General features: G+C 32.2%; 1 protein-coding gene across 8 annotated transcripts in view; it reads right to left on the bottom strand.

The window, feature by feature from the left end:
- The window catches only part of MANEA (mannosidase endo-alpha), a 73,557-nt gene that overhangs the window by 37,128 nt on the left and 15,005 nt on the right, over nt 1-21,424 (bottom strand). For all 8 annotated transcript variants that reach the window (XM_038554754.1, XM_038554748.1, XM_038554753.1 and 5 more), the window contains one exon: nt 12,010-12,588. In XM_038554754.1, coding sequence (XP_038410682.1) covers nt 12,010-12,550 — 541 coding nt within the window. In that variant the 5' untranslated portion in view covers nt 12,551-12,588. The remainder of the gene's footprint in view (nt 1-12,009; nt 12,589-21,424) is intronic.

Raw genomic sequence — 21,424 nt, 5'->3', positions numbered from 1 at the left:
AAAGAAAAAGGAAAAGAAAAAGGAAAAGAAAAAGAAAAAGAAAAAGGAAAAGGAAAAGGAAAAGGAAAAGGAAAAGGAAAGGGAAAAGAAAAAGGAAAAGGAAAGGGAAAAGAAGTAGCTTCCCAAACAAAAGTTAAAGGAGTTCATCACCACTAAACCAGCCTTACATGATAAACAGAATTCTTCATATCAAAAGAAACCATAAGTACAAGTAAGAAAATTATAAAAGAAAAAAATTCACAGGTAAAAGCACACATACGGTAAAGGAAGTAAATGAATTACTTATAAAGCCAGTATGGAAGTTAAGACATAAAAGCAGTAAGATCAATTATACCTACAAAAGTCACTTGAAGCATATACAAACTAAGAAAACATAATATATATATTTAGTACTATTCAGAATGTGTTTGAACTTAAGCAATCATGAACCAAGACTGGTATGCACATTATATATAAATTAATGGAAACCAAAAATCAAAAACCTATACATGGATACACAGAGACACACACACAGAATCCAAGCATAACACTAAATAAAACCATCAAACGAAATTAAAAGAAAGATACAGAGAAAAGCTAAAACAACCAAAAAAGCATTAAGTACATACCTATCAATATTAAATATAAATGGACTAAATGCTCTTAAAAGACACAGGGCTACTGAATGGCTAACAGAACAAGACCCATCTATATCCTGCCCAAAAAACATTCACTTCAGACCTAAAGATACACACATTCTGAAAAGAAGGAGACCTGGAAAACCTAGACCATCCAACAACAACAACAAACTTTGTTATCAATACTAATGGGACAGAATAAACTTTAAAACAAAGACTGTAGCAAGAGACAAAAAAGGGCATTACATAATAATAAAGGGGTCAATCCAACAAGAAGATATAACAATTGTACATATCTATACACCCAAAATAGAAACACCTAAATATATAAAGCAACCATTGACAGCAATGGAGAAATTGACAGTATTATAATAATAGTAGAGGTGTTTATACCCCCACTTACATCAATGGAAAGACAATCCAGAGAGAAAAATACCAAGGAAAAAGTAGCTCCGAATGACACATTAGATAAGATGGAAATTAACAGATGTATTCAGAACATTCTATTCAAAAACAGAAAAAAATACATTCTTTCCAAATGCACATCGAACATTCTCCAAGACACATAATATGTTAGGACACAAAACAAGTGTCAATAAATTTAAGAAGATTAAGATCATATATAGGATCTTTTTGCCATGATAATGTGAAACTAGAAGTCAATTACAAGAAAAAAATCTGTAAAGATCATAAATACAGCAAGGCCAAACAACATGCTACTAAGCAGTGAGTAAGTCAATCATGAAATCAAAAAGAAAATTAAAAAGCACTTAGAGATAATGAAAATGAAAATATACTATCCAAAATCTTTGGGACACATAAAAAGCAGTTAAGCTCTAAGAGAGAAGTTATGGCAATACAGGCCTGTCTCAAGAAACAAGAAAAAATTTCAAATTACCAAACCCAGGCCTAAAAGAGCTAGAAAAAGAACAAACATAGTCCAAACACAATAATAAAGTTCAGAGCAGAAACAGAGATAGATAGATGATAGATAGATAGATAAGTAAATAAAGACCACCAAACAGAAAAAAAGAAAAAAAGATCAATGAAATCAGGACTGCTTCCTTGAAAAGAAAAACAAAATTGATAAAATTTTGGCCAGATTCATCAAGGAAAAAAAAAAAAAAAAGAGGACTCAAATAAATAAAATCAGAAATGAAGGAGAAATAACCACCAATACCACAGAAATGTGAAGATTTATAAAAGAATATAATGAAAAAATATGTTTCAACAAATTGGTGCAAGAGGCAGCTTGGTGGCTCAGTGGGTTAAGTACCCAACTTGATTTTGGTACAGGTCATATCAGGGTCATGAGATTAAGTCCCACTTGGGGTTCTGCACTGGGCATGGGGCCTGCTTAAGATTCTTCCTTTCCTCTCCCCTTCCCCACCACTTGCACATCCATAAAATTGGGATAACCTAGGAGAAAAGGATTAATTCCTAGAAATACATAATCTTCCAAAACTGAATCAGGACGAAATAGAAAATTTGAATAGGCCAATGACTAGTAATGAAATTGAACTGGTTATAAAAAAGCTCCCAACAAATAAACGTTCAAACCCAACAGATTTACAAGTGAATTCTACCAAACATTTAAAGAAGAGTTAATGTTTACTCTTATCAAACTATTCCCCAAAACAGAAGGAAAATTAACAAATTAATTCTATGAGGCCATCATTAGACTAATACCAAAACTAGACAAAGACAATACATGGAAAGAAAACTGGAGACCAGTATTTCTGATTAACATGTAGATATAAAATCCTCAACAAAATACCAGCAAACAGAATTCAACAATATACTAAAAGGATCATTCACCACAATCAAGTAGGATTATTCTAGGGATGCAAGGGTGTTTCAATATGTGCAAAACAATCAATGTGATATATCACAATAACAAGAGAAAGGATAAAAACCATATGATAAGCTCAATCGATGCAAAAATAGCAAATGACATAAACATACACCCATTTGTGATAAAGACTCTCAACAAAATGGGTTTTGAGGTAACATAATTCAAGATAATAAAAATCACATAGTAAAACCCCACAATTAACACCACAGTCAATGGTGAAAGATTGAAAGTGTTTCCTTTTTCAGGAATGAAGCAAGGATGTCCACTCTCACTATCTTTATTCAATATAGTACTGAAGTCCTAATTGCAGTAATCAGACAAGAAATAGAAGTTATCCAAATTGGTAAAGAAGTAAAATTGTCACTATTTGCAAATGACATGATACTATATATAGAACACCCTAAAGACTCCACCGAAAAACTACTAAGAACTGATCAATGAATTCAGTAAAGTTGCAAGATACAAAATTAATAAAAAGAAATCTGTTGCATTATCTATACATTACTGACAAAGTATAAGAGAAATAAAGAAAACAGCTTCATTTACAATCACACCAAAAATAATAAAATATCTGAGAATAAACTTAATAAAGAAGGTAAAAAAAATTATACTCTGAAAACTATAAAACACTGATGAAAAAAATTAAAGAACACTAATAAATGGAAAAATGTTCCATATTCATGGTTTGGAAAAATACTGTTGAAATGTCCATATTAACAAAAGTAATCTATAGACTCAATGCAAGCTCTATCAAAATACCAACAGCACTTTTCACAGAACTGAAACAAATAATCCTAAAATTTGTATAGAACCACTAGACCTCAGTCAAAGCAATCCTGTGAAAGAAGAATAAAGTTGGGTCACCTAGGTGGCTCAGTCAGTCAAGTGTCTGCCTTTGACTCAGATCATGATCTCAGGGCCCTGGGAGTCCTGCATTAGGCTCTCTGCTCAGCGGGAAGTTGGCTTCTCCTCTTTCTCTGCCTCTGCCTCTGTGATCTCTCTCTCTCTCTCTCTCTCTCTCTCTCTAATAAGTAATTTTTTTTTTTTAAAAGGAGTAAAGTTGAAGGTATCACAATCCCAGATTTCAAGGTACACTACACAAAGATGTAGTAATCAAAACCGTATTGTATTGGATAAAAAATAAGAAACATAAATCAATGGAACAGAACAGAGGGCTCAGAACTAAACCCATAGTCAATTAGTCTATAACAAAGGAAACAAGGATATACAATGGGATAAAGATAGACTTGTCAATAAAGGGTTCTGGTAAAGCTCTACAGCTACATGCAAAGAAGTGAAACTGGACAACTTTCTCCCAATATACAAAAAAAATAAACTCAAAAGGGATTAAAGACCTAAGTGTGAGACCTGCAACTCAATATCTCCCTAGAAGAAAACAGTAATGTCTTTTGACAATGGTCTTAGCAAAATTTTCCTAGTTTTGTCTCCTTTGACAAGGGAAACAAAAGCAAAAATAAACTATTGGGACTATCCCAAAATAAAAAGCTTTGCCCAGCAAAGGAATCCATGAACAAAATGAAAAGGCAACCTACTGAATGGGAGAAGGTATCTATAAATCATATGTCATATCATATAACTTAACACCAGTATCACCAATAAAAAAAGAAAAAACAAAAAATAATTTGATTTAAAAATGGGCAGAAGTCTTGAATATTTTTTCCAAAGAGGACATACAGACGACCAATAATCACATGAAAAGATGTTCAACACCACTGATCATCAGGGAAATGCAAATCAAAACCAAAATGAAATATTATCTTGTATCTGTTAGTATGGCTAGAATAAAAAAGACAGCAAATAACGAGTCTTGGCAAGAATATGGGAAAAAAGAAACCCTTATACAATGTTGGAAAGACTGTAAATAGGTGCAGCCACTGTGCAAAAAACAGTATAGAGGTTCCTCAAAAAACTAAAAATAGAAATACCTTATGATCGGGGGCACCAGGTGGTTAAGTGTCTGCCTTTGGCTCAGGTCACGATCTCAGGGTCCTGAGATCAAGCCCCACATTGGGATCCCTGCTCAGTTGGCAGTCTGTTCTCCCTCTCCCTCCATCTCCTCTCCACATTCATGCATGCTCACACTCTCACACAGATAAAGAGATGGTAGATAGATAGATAGATAGATAGATAGATAGATAGATAGATAGATAGATGATAGATAGATAGATCTTGAAAGCGTTCAGAAAGGAAGGAAGAAAAAGACCTTATGATCCAGTAATTCTACTACTGGAAATGAAAACACTTATTTTTTTCTACAGAAAATGAAAACACTAATTCAAAAAGATATATGCACCATTATTTACAATAGCCAAAATATAGAGGCAGACCAAGTACCCTTCCATAGATGAATTGCTAAATATGATGTGGTGTGTCTAAATACATGTATATACGTACACACACACAATGGAATATTACTTAGCCATAAAAAGAATGAAGTCTTGCCATTTGAAAAACATAGATGGACCCAGAGCGTATTAAGTGAAATAAGTCAGGGACACAAATATCATGGTATTTCATTTATATGTGGAACCTAAAAAATAAAACAAACAAAAAACAAAGCAGAAACAGACCCATAAATATGAAGAACAAATTGGTAGCTGCCTGAAGGGAGAACGGTGGGGGGATGGGTGAAATGGATAAAGGATATTAAGAAGTACAAACTTACAGTTAAGGAATAAATAAGTCAGAGAGATGAAAGGTATAGCATAGGGAATGTCATCAATAATATTGTAATAACATTGTATGGTGACAGATGGTGACTACACTTATAGTAGCACTAAGCCACATATGTTGAACAAGTATGTTGAGCACTTGATATCAATACAACACTGATGTTGTATACAATACAACATACTGTTGTAATGTTAGTTGTACCTCAATAAAAAGAATAAGAAATTTGGGTATGAAAAACATGTTAAAAGATGAAGAATACCTTCAACAAACTCATGAACAGAATGAACAGAGCTAAGGAGAGTAAATTCAAGCAAGTCACAAAAATTATAATAATTAAAATATAATAATAAAGTTTAAAACAAAACATCCAACATTTCTAGGATAAACATCAACATTCTACCATTCATCTCATTGTAAACTCTGAAGAGGCAGAAGGTATACATGTAAAGTAATTGCTAAGAATTATCTAAAGCAGATGACAGACAAAACGACAAATTCAAGAAGCTCAGAATACCTAGGATAAATACCAAAACCAACATATACAAATCTTTAAACTGCTAAAAATAAAAAACGAAGAAAAAAACATTTTAAGTCAATGCAAGAAGACAGAAACATTCAGAAAAGTAAAGATATGAAAAGATTTGTAAAAATTATAGTATACTTATCAGAAACCAGGATCGAAGATAATAGAGTAACATTTTTAAAGTTCCATAAGAACACAAAAACCTCTAAAATCTGCCCACTGAGAATTCTATAGCAGAAGAAACATCATTCAAAACAATATAAACAACACTTGAAAGAATTCCTCACAAGCAGATTAGTATTATAAGAACACTGGAAATATAAAAGATAAAATTAACATTTGTCTTTTAATTATTTATAAGATGAATGATTGTTTATTTTACTTTTTTTTTTGAATGATTGTTTAAAGCTGTCATCAACAAACTATGGCACACAAGCCAAATCTTCTCCTCTGTAAGTTTTCTATACATTTGTTTACATATGGCCACTTTTACATTTAATGGCTGAGTTGGGTAGTTGTAATAGACAATGTGGCCTGCAAAACCAAAAATATGGCTGGTCCTTTAAAGAAGATGTTAGCCAACCTCTGATCTATAAGAAAAAGAGTAATAATGTACAGTGTCTTATGTGACAGTTATGACAATAGCAAAAGATATGGGACGGAAAAATTTGGAATATATTGTGATGAGGTCCTTATACTATATACAAAGTATGTATTATTTGCAAGTGGACTGATCATATAAAGGTGTACTTGGTAAACCTTATGTCAACAACTAAAAAAAGAAAAAAGAAGCAAATAGTGAAGAGCATATGAATCATAAAAATTATTCAATTAATCCAAAGAACACAGAAAAAAAAAGAGGGGAACAAAGAAATGGAATAAATAGGGAGTGGCAAATGACAGACTGCAATCCATCTAATCCTATATCACACTGAGTACAAACAGTCTAAGCATACCATTTTAAGGACAAAATTTTCAAATTGGTTTAAAAAAAGCAAGACCTGATCAGACTGATTTCCTTGAACACAACTTAAGTATGAAGACATAGATGGGTTAAGAAAGAACAAAAAAAAAGATTTACCAGGTAAACACTAATTAAAGAGAGCTTGAGTTGTTATATTAACATCGAGGAAGACCTTAGAACAAAGAATATTTCCGGCACTAATAAGGGATATTTCAGACAGGCATGGGTGGCTCAGCAGTTAAGCGTCTACCTTCAGCTCAGGGCGTGATCCTGGAGTCCTGGGACCGAGTCCCATATCGGGCTCCCTACATGGAGCCTGCTTCTCCCTCTGCCTATGTCTCTGGTTCTCTCTTTCTGTGTCTCCCATGAATAAATAAATAAAATCTTTAAAAAAAAATAAGGGATACTTCATAATAAAGGACTCCATCCAAATGATATAGCAGTTCTCAATGTTCATGTACTTAACAAAAGACCTTCAAAATATAGAAAACAAAAAAAATGGCAGACCTGGGAGGGGAAACAGATTAAGTCCACAATTACACTTGAAGACATCAACACTGTTTTATCAATAATTGATAGAACAAGTAGACAACTGGCAAGCATAGAAAAGACCTGAACAATACTATCAAGAACTTCAACTGACATTTGTAAGATATAATTCCACAGCAATTAATATTTTTCCAGATAATGAAACCAAGTATTGGTTTCCTGAAAGGATCAGTAATATTAGATACACTTGACAAAATTAAAAAAAAAAAAAAAAAAAAAAAAGAGAGAGGGAAAAAAAACTATTAAAAGCACAGATGAAAGAGGTAAAACATTCAGAATATAAAGACCTCATATATTTTAAAAGCGTAATGGAGGCATAATATAAACAAATTTTTGTACATAAAACTGACAAATATGATGATACTGACCAGTTCTTTAAAAACTAAAAAAGGACCAAACTCACTCAAGAAGAAATAGATAACATGGATAGTCCTATTAATGAACTTGAATTTAAATGAAGTAAGAAACCGCCAGGCCAAAATGGTTTCACTGGAGAATTCTATCAAATACAGAATATGAAATACCACCAACTCTACTTAACCTCTTCCAGAAAAAAAGAGGGAAGTTTTAACTAGTTTTATCAGGCTAGCCTTTTTATTTTTGTTTTTTTTAACATTTTAATTATTTATTAGAAAGAGAGTACAAGTGTAAGTGAAGGGAGGGGCATAGGGAAAGGAAGAGAATATCAAGCAGATTCCACACTGAGTATGAAGCCTAATGTGAGGCTGGATCTCATGACTGTGAGATCATGATTTAAGCCAAAATCAAATGCTAGACACCTAACTGAGCACTTCACCAGCACTACTTTAATAACAAAAAGACAGATAAGAAAAGAAAAATTGCAGACCAATCTACAAGCTGAACATGGACATAGACAAATCTTTTAAAAAAGATTAGCAAACAGGATATACTATTATATAAACAAGATAATAAATTATCAACAAATGGGGTTTATTCCAGGAATGAAGAATAAGATTTAACATTAAAAAATAAAACCTCTCAAGTCTATATTTAATATACTATATTAAAGACTAAAGGATTAAACAACAGTAGATCAAAAAAGAAATCATAAGCCAAGTGTTTTCTAAACACTTAGAAAAAAATAAAACAAACATGACATATCAAAACTGGATATGGACGAGGTGATACTAGCTAAGGGGATAAACTGACAGCCATAAATGCTTACATCTAAAAAACAAGAATGATCTCAAAACCACCACCTAACTTTACAACTTAAGGAATTAGTACAAGAAGAAAAAAGTAGTAAGACTTCTAGAAGGAAGGAACTTATAGAGCACAGATAAGTGAAATAGGGAATTAAGAAACAGAAAAATCAATGAAAACAAAGGTTGGTTCTTTGAAGAAATCATCAAAACTAACAAACCTCTAGCCAGATGGGCTAAGAAAAAGGAAAGAAGATACAAAGTACTAAAATCAGAAAGACAAGTGGGGACATTACTAATAATTCTACAGAAATAATGATCAGAGAGTACTATGAAAAAATATAAGGCAAAAAATTGGACAACCATATTGAAATATACAAATTCCTAGAAGGCCCAAAGCTACCAACACTAAACCATGAAGAAATAAATAGAATGGACTTATAACTAGCAAGCAAAGTAAATCACTAATCAAAAATCTCCCAACAAGGAAAAGCCCTGGACCCAAAGGTTTCATAGGTGAGTTCTATCAATATACATTAAAGAAGAATTAAACCAATTCTTCTCAAACTATCCAAAACATTAAAGAGGAGGGAATACTTTTTAATTCTGAGGTCAGCATTACCTTAACACCAAAGCAAAGACATAATTAAACCATTATCCCAAACGAATATTGATGTAAAAATTCCTCAACAAAATACAGATGGTACCAGATATGAGATGGTTCAACTTAAGATTTTTCAACTTTATGATACTATGATAGTGTGAAAGTGATAGGCATTCAGTAGAAACCGTATTTTGAATTTTGATCTTTTCCTGGGCTAACAATATGTGGTACAATACTCCCTCCTGATGATGAGCAGCAGCAGTGAGCCACAGTTCCTAGTCAGCCAGGTGATCATGAAAGTGAACAAGCCATACATCTACAATCATTTTGTACCCATACAACTGTTCTGTTTTTCACCTGCAATATAGTATTCAATAAATTACATGAGATTTTTGACACCTTATTTATAAAAGAGGCTTCATATTAGATGATTTCCCAACTACTGGTGAATATAAGTGTCCTTAGAACCTTTAAGGTAGACTGAGCTATGTTAGGTTAGATGTATTAAATGTATTTTCAGGGCGCCTGGGTGGCTCAGTGGTTGAGTGTCTGCTTTTGGCTCAGGTCATAATCCTGTGGTCCTGGGATCGAGTCCTGCATCAGGCTCCTCACAGGGAGCCTAATTCCCCCTCTGCCTATGTCTCTGCCTCTCTTCTCTGCCTCTCATGAATAAGTAAAATCTCTAAAAAAAATTAAAATTTTAAAAAATGTATTTTTGACCTATGATATTTTCAACTTACTATGGATTTAACAGGACATAAACCCATCAGAAGACGAGGAAGATCTATCATTACTGAAAAAGTCAACTGTATAGTAAAAGGATTACAAACCTTGATTAAGTGGAATTTATTCCTGAATGCAAGGATGGTACAGTATGTGGAAATAAATAAATGTAGTATACCACAGAGTGAAGAAGGAAAAAAAAAAAAACCTACATTGATGAGAAAAAGGGCCTGACAAAATTCAACTCTTCCATGATAAAAATACTCAAAAACTGAGAAGGAAATTATCACAATGAAAGTTATATATAAAAATACCAGAGTGAACAGCTAAGAGTGAGACTAAGTTTTTCCTAGAGAATCAAGAACAAGGCAGAATGGTTACTTTCACCACTTCCATTTAACACATACACTAACACACTAACCATAAAACTTCTGAAAAGCATGGAAGAAAACTCCAATTCATAATACCATCAAAATAAAAAAAAGGTATTCACAAAATAACGCAGGCATAAAACTAAATATGAACTGAAAGTTTTCTTCCTAATCACGATTAGATAATAACATACAAAGTATGTCATTTACATATTATTTATTTATATGAACATATATGGGGGGAACACTCATTGCATAAAGTTCAGTTTGCACTTAAAAAAATCTGAAACTTTCATGGATATCCATTTTTTCGTAAAGCATAGCTTTATAGTTACAATCAACCTTGAAATAACAAAAATGACTTAAATGTGATATAAACTCTTTGTACAAATAAGAAAAGCCATTTGAAAGGTTTTTCTCCCCAAAAGTAAATTGTGAACACAGATGGTAGTCAATGCTGTCTGATATTTTATGTCTTTATCACAGACCATAGAAACTGGAGCTTTAAGTATATATTAGAAAGGTAGATTTTTTAAATAAGAATTACAGAAGAAAAACAAGTCATCTTACACATAGTTGATGTAGATTCATAAAATTCTACATTTTGTTCATGAGTAAGTCTTGCACACCTCTGATGTACATATCAGCTCAATAGTGAGTTTGTGCTTATAGTTTGTACAGCTATAAAAATGTGAGAATACTCAATTTGTTTTTATGGCCCTGGTGTTAGGGTCACTAATAAGACAGAGGAAACACAACAGAGGGTTTTTTTGTTTTGTTTTGTTTTTTGTTTTTTTAAAGTAGATTAACAAATTGAAGAATTCTCAGGGATATAATTATTTTTTTATTATTATTATTTTTTTTTTACTAATTACCGATGGGATAATATGGCTTTATGTAAACGTGTGCAATTGGAGTGCCAGAAGTTAGAGGGAAGAGAAAGTTAAGGGGAAAGGGGAACAAAAATAACGAGAGACTTCTGATCAGATAAAGTGCGTATTATAAATTTTAGAGCAATCATAAAATAACAAAGATGAAAATGTATGAGAAGAGAAAAAATGGAACAAGCCTATTTTATACAAGAGAAGGCAGAAAAAGAGGAAAAAAATAACAGATGGGATAAATACAAAACAGCAAACAAAACATTTAAAATAAACCATATCATTATTACATTAAATATAAATAAACACATATTTTAAAAGAGATCATTAGACTAGTTTTAAAAAAACAGAAAAACAAGACCAAATTATATACTACATGCCTAAAATTTGAGACAGCCCGGATGTCCATCAAGATGAATGCTGAAACAAATTGCTATAATCATATAATGGAATACTACTCAGCAATAATGACTAAACTACTGACACAGTTAACAACATGAGTAAACTTCAAAATGATGTGAACAAAGGACTACACACACACACACACACACACACACAAAATTCTAGATGATTCTATTTTCATACAATAAGAGAACACTCACAACTACTCTACAGTGATAGAATCAGTTTCCTGGGGAGGAATACGGGGTATATAAGTGAAGCATGAGGAAAGGTTTTGGGCTATAGAATGTTTTACTTCATGTTGGGGTAATATTTAAACAGGTGTATACTTTAGAGAAACATAATTGAGCTTTGTACTTCAAGTGGGAGAATTCATTGTATCTTATGTAAATAATAATTTAATATAATTAAGATATTAAATTAGAACCCAATAAAAATATATCCAGAAATGTTCCAAATATTAGAAATTAAACAATGTACTTTAAAGTAATGTTAAAAAGTGGTGTCCTGGGTGTTTAAGAATATATATACAGCTTAATTTGGTATTTATAAGTTTAAAATTATAATTAATAACAATGTGAAGAGTAATTAGCTATTTAAATGTTCTACATTTATATACACACACAATCACATACCTAAGCACACACATATAAAAATAATTACCAATTGAAGCTGAGTACATTTGTTTCATGTGACTTTCAATGACAGAAGGATCCCGAGAGCTGTAAATTCCCAATTCAGGGTAAAAGCTGGAGCCAATGTCATCCGGGGGACTGTGTTTCCCTTGTGGATAATTCTTGGTTATTCTAGGGTCCCAATGCTTCAAGATTGGATGGTTCCAATGTATATATTTACCATCAAATTGTGGATTTCCATACCAACTGTAATAAAATGCATGTAAATAATAATTCAGGGGTGGCAGCTCTTCCAGGTAAGGTTCAGAGGTTTTAGAAGGTTTCATAGTGATTTCAACACTTTTTAAGTTCTTGATATTTGTTTCACTGTTGACTTTGTCATTGTTTTGGGAATCAAAGCTTTTCCTTAAGTGAGTTTGTTGATGAAGTTCTGGAAGAAGTTCAAGTCCAAAAGGATCTCCGGAAGTAGCTTTATTTGGTCTCAGCATTTTTAAACCCATCATCAGGGAGAAAATAAATAGAATAATAAGTGACAAAATGATGCAAGTCCTTCTTCGAAACTTTGCCATGATGACATACTTTAAACTCCAAAATGGTAAATGTTTAGCTGTAATTTATTGAAAAATTGTAATTAGTAAATGGTATTGACAATATTTCTCAATGTATTTGAAATGAAAACTAAAATCCATAAATTTCATTACACTGAAGTTTTAAAAGTACATATTAGTTGTATCATCAATCAAGGTCTACAAAATATATGGCTAGACCAAATGGCAGTATTTACTTGGAGATACCACAATTATGTTTTGTCGGATAAACATCTTAGGAATTTTATTTAAGAAAGTGTTTTTTCATTATTTAAACAGATTTTGTGTATGCTGAATATATAAAATTAAAGGCTCATAGTTTAAAAAGGCAAATACTCATGAATTAGATTAAAAGCCTAGTCAATATATGAATTTTCAACAAACTTTTAACTAAAATAATGATTTTACAAGAGAGTAACCACACATTTTTGAAATGAAAAGAATGAGATAAATAATGATCACAAGTGAGAGATTCCTAATTTAAAAATATATTACTACTTTATAACTTTGAAAATCTTACTACTGAACAGAGGTTATAAATATGGACCTTACAACTTCTAAAATAGTATTGTGTTTGTATTTTTGTTTCAATAACTATGTATATAAACATATGTATAGGTATATGTTACGTATCTATGTACATATACAGATACATATACATACATAAGAATAAAATTTTTGTACAAATTTCTTATTAGGTATCTGAGGAAAAATTGACATTGACTATATTTACAAAATATGACTTTCTATAATAAATCATGCTGTTGTTATTCCAGAGAATTAAGTTACAACAAATTAACCCTAATAGAAAAAAACAAGTAAAACTTAATCTAACCAGCAAGTAATTGTGTCTCTCACATAGGCACACACAAATACTTTCTATAAATTGCTACTTCTATTATGCATATATGCAAGAATTACTAAGATGAGCCAACATATTTCTTTTAAGGCTAAAATAAGTCATAAATTTTTCTTGAAGTTAACCTTGTTTAATTGTGAAGCATATGACACCTTAAGATTAATATATAAGACTTAGATCTAGGTTGAAATACAAACATTGGCAAAGGAAATTGGCAGTTTAAAACCCATCTCCATCGTTTGTGCCCCTTGCCAATCACCAGCCCTTCCCCTTTGCCTTGCTTAAGAATGACTTGACTTTTGAATTTACCATTCTCACCTTTCTTTATAGTTTAAACAGTATAGTATAAACATAAACATACCTAACCAATATTAATTGTTTTGCCAGTTTCAAAGTTTTATTTAAGTATATATGGTATATCCATATAAACTACATACATACACATACACACATTACTAATATGCTTATTAATCTTATACATAGATTATGTATGCTTTACATATACTTACATGCTATAAATACATATAATCAGATATAATTAGATATACATAAAATACACAAAAATATTGGGAAACATTATTAAACCTTGACACTTTACTTTGTATCCTCTTTCTCATCCCTGCATTCCACCACATGAGTCCTTCTGCTCTTAATTTAAAAAGCCACGAAAGTGGAAAGGCATAGGTAGACAGGTCTGGAGAATTTTGTTTTACAACTCTATTAATTCACTAGTTTAATGGAAATGCTTTCATGTCAAATAGTTTCCTTCTTAAACTTTGGAAACAGAAAGTAACCCTTCCTCTACTGTCCCTAGACTCTAGTTTAGGGACCCCCCTCCCCCAAGTTTTATTACATGGATACATTGTGACCACACCAATAAACTAGACCCCTTAAAGTGTGTCATGTAACCAATCGATAACATTACACATGACCTAAGTATTATGAAAGTAGACATAGTTGACTTTAAGATGAGAAACAGCTAAATTCTTACTATTGTTCAACGAAAAAACAAAAATTTATTTCATTTGGTTGAAATATCAAAAAAAGTCTAAAAACTAAAACTAAAAAGATGTGTAACTCAGTTTAACTGAACAACTAAACTTGTGTAAAAACTAGTATGCTAAGCACCACATGAAATTGCTTGATTAGTAACACATAGTTCTTATGTTCAAGGTGCTTAGAGTCCATGAGGAAAGCAGAAGACATATACACAAATAACTATAATTCAAAGAAGAAAAGTCTCAGAAGTGAAAGACATAAATAAAACAACAAAATGCCTTATATAAATTAGGACGTTGAAAAAAAATAGTAAAAAAAAAAAAAAAAAGGTAAAATCTTAGAAGAAGGAGCACAATATGAATAAGCTGGTGTAAAAGGAAAGGAAAAAGAGAATGGCCACAGTGTCAGAGAAAGGATATGCCCAGAGATATATTTACTGGATATGAAAGATACTGTGAAACAAAAAGTCCTCTGTAGGCTGCAGCCAAGAAAACAAGATGAGGAGGAAAAATAAAGCTGTAGGGCCATGCTGGAGCCATACTGTACCAAAGAAAGAGGACTTTTCTGGTAAATAAGGTAACACTGAAGACTTGTAAATAAAATATTGGCATAATGAGAGTACAGATTAGAAGGATAGAGCCCTTATAAAGAATATTCAAGACATCAAATTTAACCAATTTCTCAATCTAATAATCTCCCATTCACTGATAATTTTAACTAATTTTCTCTTTTCCTACATTACTGTTTTTAGTGATTCTACCAACATGGATGATCCATTTAGTAGTTTAACGTCCTAATTCTTTGCCTCTCTTCTAAAGATTTGTTCTTCCATTCCCACTTCACCAATTCAGGTATCATACTCTTCCCTCTTGATTTTTTTATTAAATTACTTACCACTTCAAAATCTTTTTTCCCCATTTTCCAAACAATCTTTTGTGCTTCGAGGCCCTCTAATTCAGTATTCTCATTCTGGCACTTCCTGGACCTTATTGATATGTCCAATCTACTGAGTCCACTGTTTCTGTTATTTCTCCTTTTTGTCATGTTTTGTCTCTAGTATAACCCTTCACTTCTCGCCTTTCTTGACACATACCTGGTAAAACCTTAAATAAATGATGTGTGTCTTGATCTTGATTCAGAACCACAAAACTATACCAGACAAAAACATGCAACCATGACTTTTCCCTATGAATTCATGACCATAAATTTCAAATGAACACTCAATAATGCTTAACTATCCTGTTACCACACTCTAATATGTTCACTTTTCTAACCTCAGAATTTCATTTTCAGTTTTCATCAAACATACTGCTATGTCACCAACTTCCTTTATTATCTTCAGATAGTTATGTCGCATACAGTTGAATACTGAACAATGCTGCAATCAATTGTGCAGGTTCCTTCACATGTGGATTTTTTCAATAAATATGGTACAGTACTAAAAAATGCACATTTTTAGATTTTCTTAATCATTTTCTTTTCTCTAGCTTACTTTATTGTACAAATATAGATATAACATGTAGGACATACAAAACATTTTAATGAAGTGTTTGCTCTTGGTCAGGCTTCCAGTCAACAGTGGGTAATTAGTTATTGAGTTTTGGAGTCAAAACTTATATGCAGATTTCCAACTGCACAGGAGTCAGCACCCCTAACCTCCATAGTTTTCAAGGGTCAACAGTACTTCATAGAGAAAACATAAACAATCATACAGGAACTCCCTTATCTTCCCATTAAGAAATTAACCTATTGGCATCAACTTTGCCAACAAAATATTTCCAATTATAATTGTTTTAATATTTAATTAAATATTTAATATTTCAGTTTTTTTTTTTTTTAAGATTTATTTATTTGAGACACAGAGAGAGAGAGAGGCAGAGACATAGAGGGAGAAGGAGGCTCCATGTTAAGAAGCCTGATGTAGGGACTCGATCCCAGAACTCCGGGATCAAGCCCTGAGCCAAAGGCAGACACTCAATCACTGAGCCACCCAGGCGTCCCTCACTACTGCTTTTAATTTTACAAAAATTCTGTTTTCTTGAATTTTGCTCAATTTTTTCAATTGCATTTTCTTTTCAATTTTTTGTTTCTTTACCCTCCTTCTCATAAGGCATGATCTGTTGTGTTTATCTTGTAGTCATTTATGAAATAATTAGCTCATTTCTGATTTTTTCAGAGTTTAATTAGCTCATTTCTGATTTTTCATAGTTGTAATTTGCTTATTCATTCATATCTCCTAACTTTTAGTTCTATTTAAATATTAGGTTACAGTGGTCATATTTTGTAAACATGTCTCTCTGGCATGCCTTCAGTGCTTACAAGTATGTTTACTTTTTTGCCTATAATGACTTTGTATGGGATGTGGCTAATCTTTTTCTGTTGCTAAATATTGCATGAAATAATCTCAATTTTTAGAAGTGAGTGTTTTATCATGATAGTTTTTCTAACTTCATGCTCCAGAGAACTTCCATTGTTTTTGTGAAATCTTACTATGGACTTACTTTTTTTCTGAGATCAGCTGGATTTATCTCCATTCTCACATATATCCAGATGTTTTAATTTCCTTGGCTTCTATTTTGTTATCCTGCTCAACTTCAAAGTTATTTCCAAAAGTTAGTCTTCAATACGGGGTTTTGTCCTAAAAACCAAGATATTCTAGCACCTTCAGGCAGAAAACTTCAAAGTTCCCCCTCCTCGTCCTTGCAGCTATTATTCTCAGAGTGGGCTGTCACTCTTTCATATAAGTATATTTAGGAAGGTTCCTGTTCCAGTTGAAGCAGATGCATTATTGCTTTCCTCTCCTTCCTCCAGCAAAACAATTAGAACACAAGTCTTATAGCTGTTATTGAGCAGTCCCCTTCCACTCATACCTTGGGGGTCCATGGGGATAACTTGTCATTTTTTTGTTAGCTATTTGTTTGATTTCAGAATGATTCAAACACTATACTGTTGCTGTTGCCATGACCCCGAACTGTATACTTCCCTTAAAAATCTGTTAATACCATAATTTTACTGCTCAGTACATCTTTAACACTATCTTGTGAGTTTTAGACCCCTGTATCTCCACGGCCACTTAGTTCAAAATATATTCATATTTCCATCCTTTCTCCTAATGACTTATTTGTAAACATATTATATTTGGGAGACTTCCTAGTTTTTGTTATTGATTTATAGTGTGACTCCACTGAAAACATCCCCTATATGATTTCAGCCCTTTGAAATATGTTGAGACTTCCTTTAAGGCTTGACCTATAATTCTGTTAAGTGTACCATATACACCTGAGAATACATATTCCACAGCTAGTGGAATATATTTATAACATTTACACATGTCTACCAAACCAAATATGCTGTTTTGCTTCTATTTTTCATATCCTCACTTTCTTCCATGTTAAAAATCCCCCACTACCATATTTATCTCTATGTTTACATTACATAATTTTAATTGATATTATGTAGAGACAGATTTGAAGACTATTTTCCTAAAGCATTAAATCTTATAATGAAATTTCCTTTTCTACTGATTGGTTCTCTTACATTTTACTCCAATATTAATATAGCTACAATGGATTTCATTTGGTTCATGCTGGAAAGAGTATCATTTTCATCATTTCATCACCTTATATGGTTAGTTTTTTTAAAATATCACATTGTTTTATTATTGTTGCTGTTTTTAATCTAATCTATAGTCTGTCCAGAAATGGTATGATACAGTGCATTTACAGTTCTGCAAATATGGACATATAAATATACATCTTACCCATATTTTTCCTTTTTGGCCTTCTTACAAGCTCCATTTTTCTCTTATTTTTTTTTTAATTTTTCCCTACTTGTTAATTGTATATTTACATTCTCTTTGCCATTATTTTTATTATCTTTGTGATTATAGCAGGCATTCTTACTTGTCAAAATCCAGGATGAATTAGAATTTTTTTTTTACTAGATCTCAAACAATAAAAGCACACTTAGAAGACTTTAGTTCTCTATCCTTGGCCCAACTTTGTGCTCTGTTTTGTTGTATTTTACTTTTTAAAGTAAAATAAAGCACAAATCTTAAACCCCACCAGATAGGATTTTTACACACTCAACATTCATTGCATTTACCCTTTCTTTTGCTTTTCACTTCCTCCTGCATCCTACTTACATTCAAAGCAACTTTCCTTATGGTGAAGAAAGTATTCCCTTTAATGGGGCTTTTATTATCAGCCTGCTGCTGCTAAGTTCCTTATTTTTTTTGAAAATATATTTTGTCTTCACTGTAACATGCATCTCTATACTTCTATATTGGCAATTTTCTTTCAGCACAATCCATTATCTTCTGCCGTTGTTTCTGTTGAAAACTCAATTACTGTTTTGTGGGGTTTTTTCTTTGTTCTTTAAAGACTTCAAAGGATTTCTTTATTCTAGCTCCTTTTAATATTTATTATCTTTGGTTTTTCAGCATTTTCCTATGGAATATATACATGGAATATGGTCTTCTTAGTATTTATCCTGCTTTAGGTCAAAAGTGCTTCTTCAATCTGTGTGTTTACAGCTTTCCCTAGTTTTGTAAAATTCTTGACCACAGTCTCTTCAAATATTGCTTTTGCTCCATTATTGCCTTTTCGTTCATTCATTTCTCATCTTGAAATACAATACACATTAGAATTTTATTCCCGATGTTTTTAAGCATTTTAAAACTTCCCTCTTCTCCCCATGCCTCAGTCTGAGTACTTCTGAACTCATTTCCTAATGCTCTTCATCTGTGGTTTGTTATAACTTTACTCTTAAAACTTTCATTTGATTCTTTTCAAAGACATCAGTTCTTGGCTAAAATCTTCGATCTTCTAATTCCTTGAGTATGTTAATCCCACTTATTTAAAGTCCACTTCTACTAATCTGAATTGGATCTTAGGGATTCTGTTTCTATTGCCTGTATTTTTTTGGTTTGTTCTCTCAATATCTGGACACTTTTTTTGTATGCTGGGTAGAGTTTTTAATTGAATGCCAATCATTGTGTATGAAATTTTTTTAGAGACAATGAAGCTCTGTATATGATTTTCCTCCAGAGAAAACTTGTTTGCTTCTTAAAGATTGCTAGGGTGGAGAAGATTATCTTGATCTAATCAGAGTGGAATCTTCAAAACTAGTTAAAGTCCTTGTAAATATTTGAACTATTTCTGATTAATCCTATTCCCTTACAGGCATGGGTAATGAAACTAAAGCCATGGGTTTTATCAACATCCTACCACTTTCTATGTTCTACTTAGTTCTACTTAATGTTCTTAGCTTCTCCGCTACTTTTGAATCAGGGGTTTTAAACAACCCTTCCCTATTTCCTCCACAGTCTCCCAAAGAATAACATATGTTGCAGGTCTCAAAGCCACTGAAATGATTAATTCCACCCTTATAATCTGAATATAATGGAAAGCTTTATAACAATGACTTAAAATTCAGATGCAATAAATAAAAAGGCTTAAATTAACTGTATAAATATAGAATTATGTATATTGGAAAACACTATAAACAAAGGACAACTGATGAACAGTGAAAATATTGGCATATCTTCTACCTCACTCAAAATTTTTTAAAAATGTGAGTTAAAGAAGCTCCTGGGTAGCTCAGTAGGTTAAGAATTCAACTTTTGATTTTGGCTCAAGTGGTGACCTTAGGGTGATGAGTTCAAGCCTGCTTGAGATTTTCTCTGCCCTGTTTCCCCCTAAAGTTAGTAAATCTTCAAAATAATGCAAATTAAAGCTACATAAAGATATCATTTCTTATCTGTAAGACTAACAAAAACAAAAATATATTATATTGGCAAGATGATAGGAAATCAAGCACTTCCAAACACTGCTAGGTGAATGCAAACTGTACAGCCTTTTTGCAAATTTGGCAATATCTAACAAAATTACACATCCATTTATCTTTGGACTCAGAAGTCCTACTTCATGGAAATTACCTTAAAAATACAGAACCACATAAATAACACATAAATCCATATACAGCACTGTAATTTTAAAATACTGGGATATTCAGCTGAATAAAATGAGGAAGAGCTCTCTGAAATGACAAATTGATTTTCTAGATATACTGCGCTAAGTGAAAAAAGGAAAATGAAAATAAGGAAACATACATTTTCCCAAATGCACAAAAAAACAGTGGAAGAATAAACAAGACTCTTAAGGAGGTTATGTATAGGGGTAAGGAGAAACAAGACGGAGACTGTGGGGTGAGAATAGGTAAAAGGTTGGAGAATGGAAGGGACTCTTCTTTTTGTACAGTTTTGGGTTTTTGAGCCATGTCCTATTTCACATACTCCAAAATTCAAACATTAAATGTTAAACTCCAGTTAGTATGTTTTTGCAATGATACATATTAGCAATTCTTAACACTTAATGTGAATTCTACAGGTAAGCAAATAATGTATGTTGGAAACTGGGGCCCAGATTTTTCCATGGACAAAAAAGTGAGTTATGTATAAAGTGGGAGGCTGGAATGAAACTTTTGTTGTCAGATTGTAATTAGCAATATGAATATGTGGCTTTTTTCAGTAACAAGGGGTGTGTGTTTGTGTATGTATATGCATTAATATATTCACATTATTTCCTAGTTCTCTCCACTGACAGAGTCTACAAGCAAAGAAACCCCAGCAGCAATGAACACATCTGATGCCAAGATTTTTGTTTTTAAATATCCTTCTCTACTTAGAAATAGGTCCCTCGTTGAAATGTTGATTCTCAAACTGTGGCTGGGAAAGTACAAAATGAGCCTTGATCATCTTACCAGAAAGTAAGAAATACTCAAAAGGTGTTGGAGACATTTCCATTGGACAGAGAAGCTACTGTGAAGGTGCAACCACTGGCTAAATCCCGGACAATTTCAGCATCAAAACAGAGAGTAATAAATGACAGGTATTAAGATAAGAATTCATGAATCCATACTGATTTATTTTTTTATACTAGTATTTTTTGATGCAAAAATAAAAGGAATGAAGAAAACTCCTATTAGAATACCAACCA

The sequence above is a fragment of the Canis lupus genome, chromosome 12, assembly GCF_011100685.1.
Source record: "Canis lupus familiaris isolate Mischka breed German Shepherd chromosome 12, alternate assembly UU_Cfam_GSD_1.0, whole genome shotgun sequence".
Lineage (NCBI taxonomy): Eukaryota > Metazoa > Chordata > Mammalia > Carnivora > Canidae > Canis > Canis lupus.
Note: the sequence above shows the minus strand (reverse complement) of the source record. Positions and strands in the feature narration are given on the sequence as shown.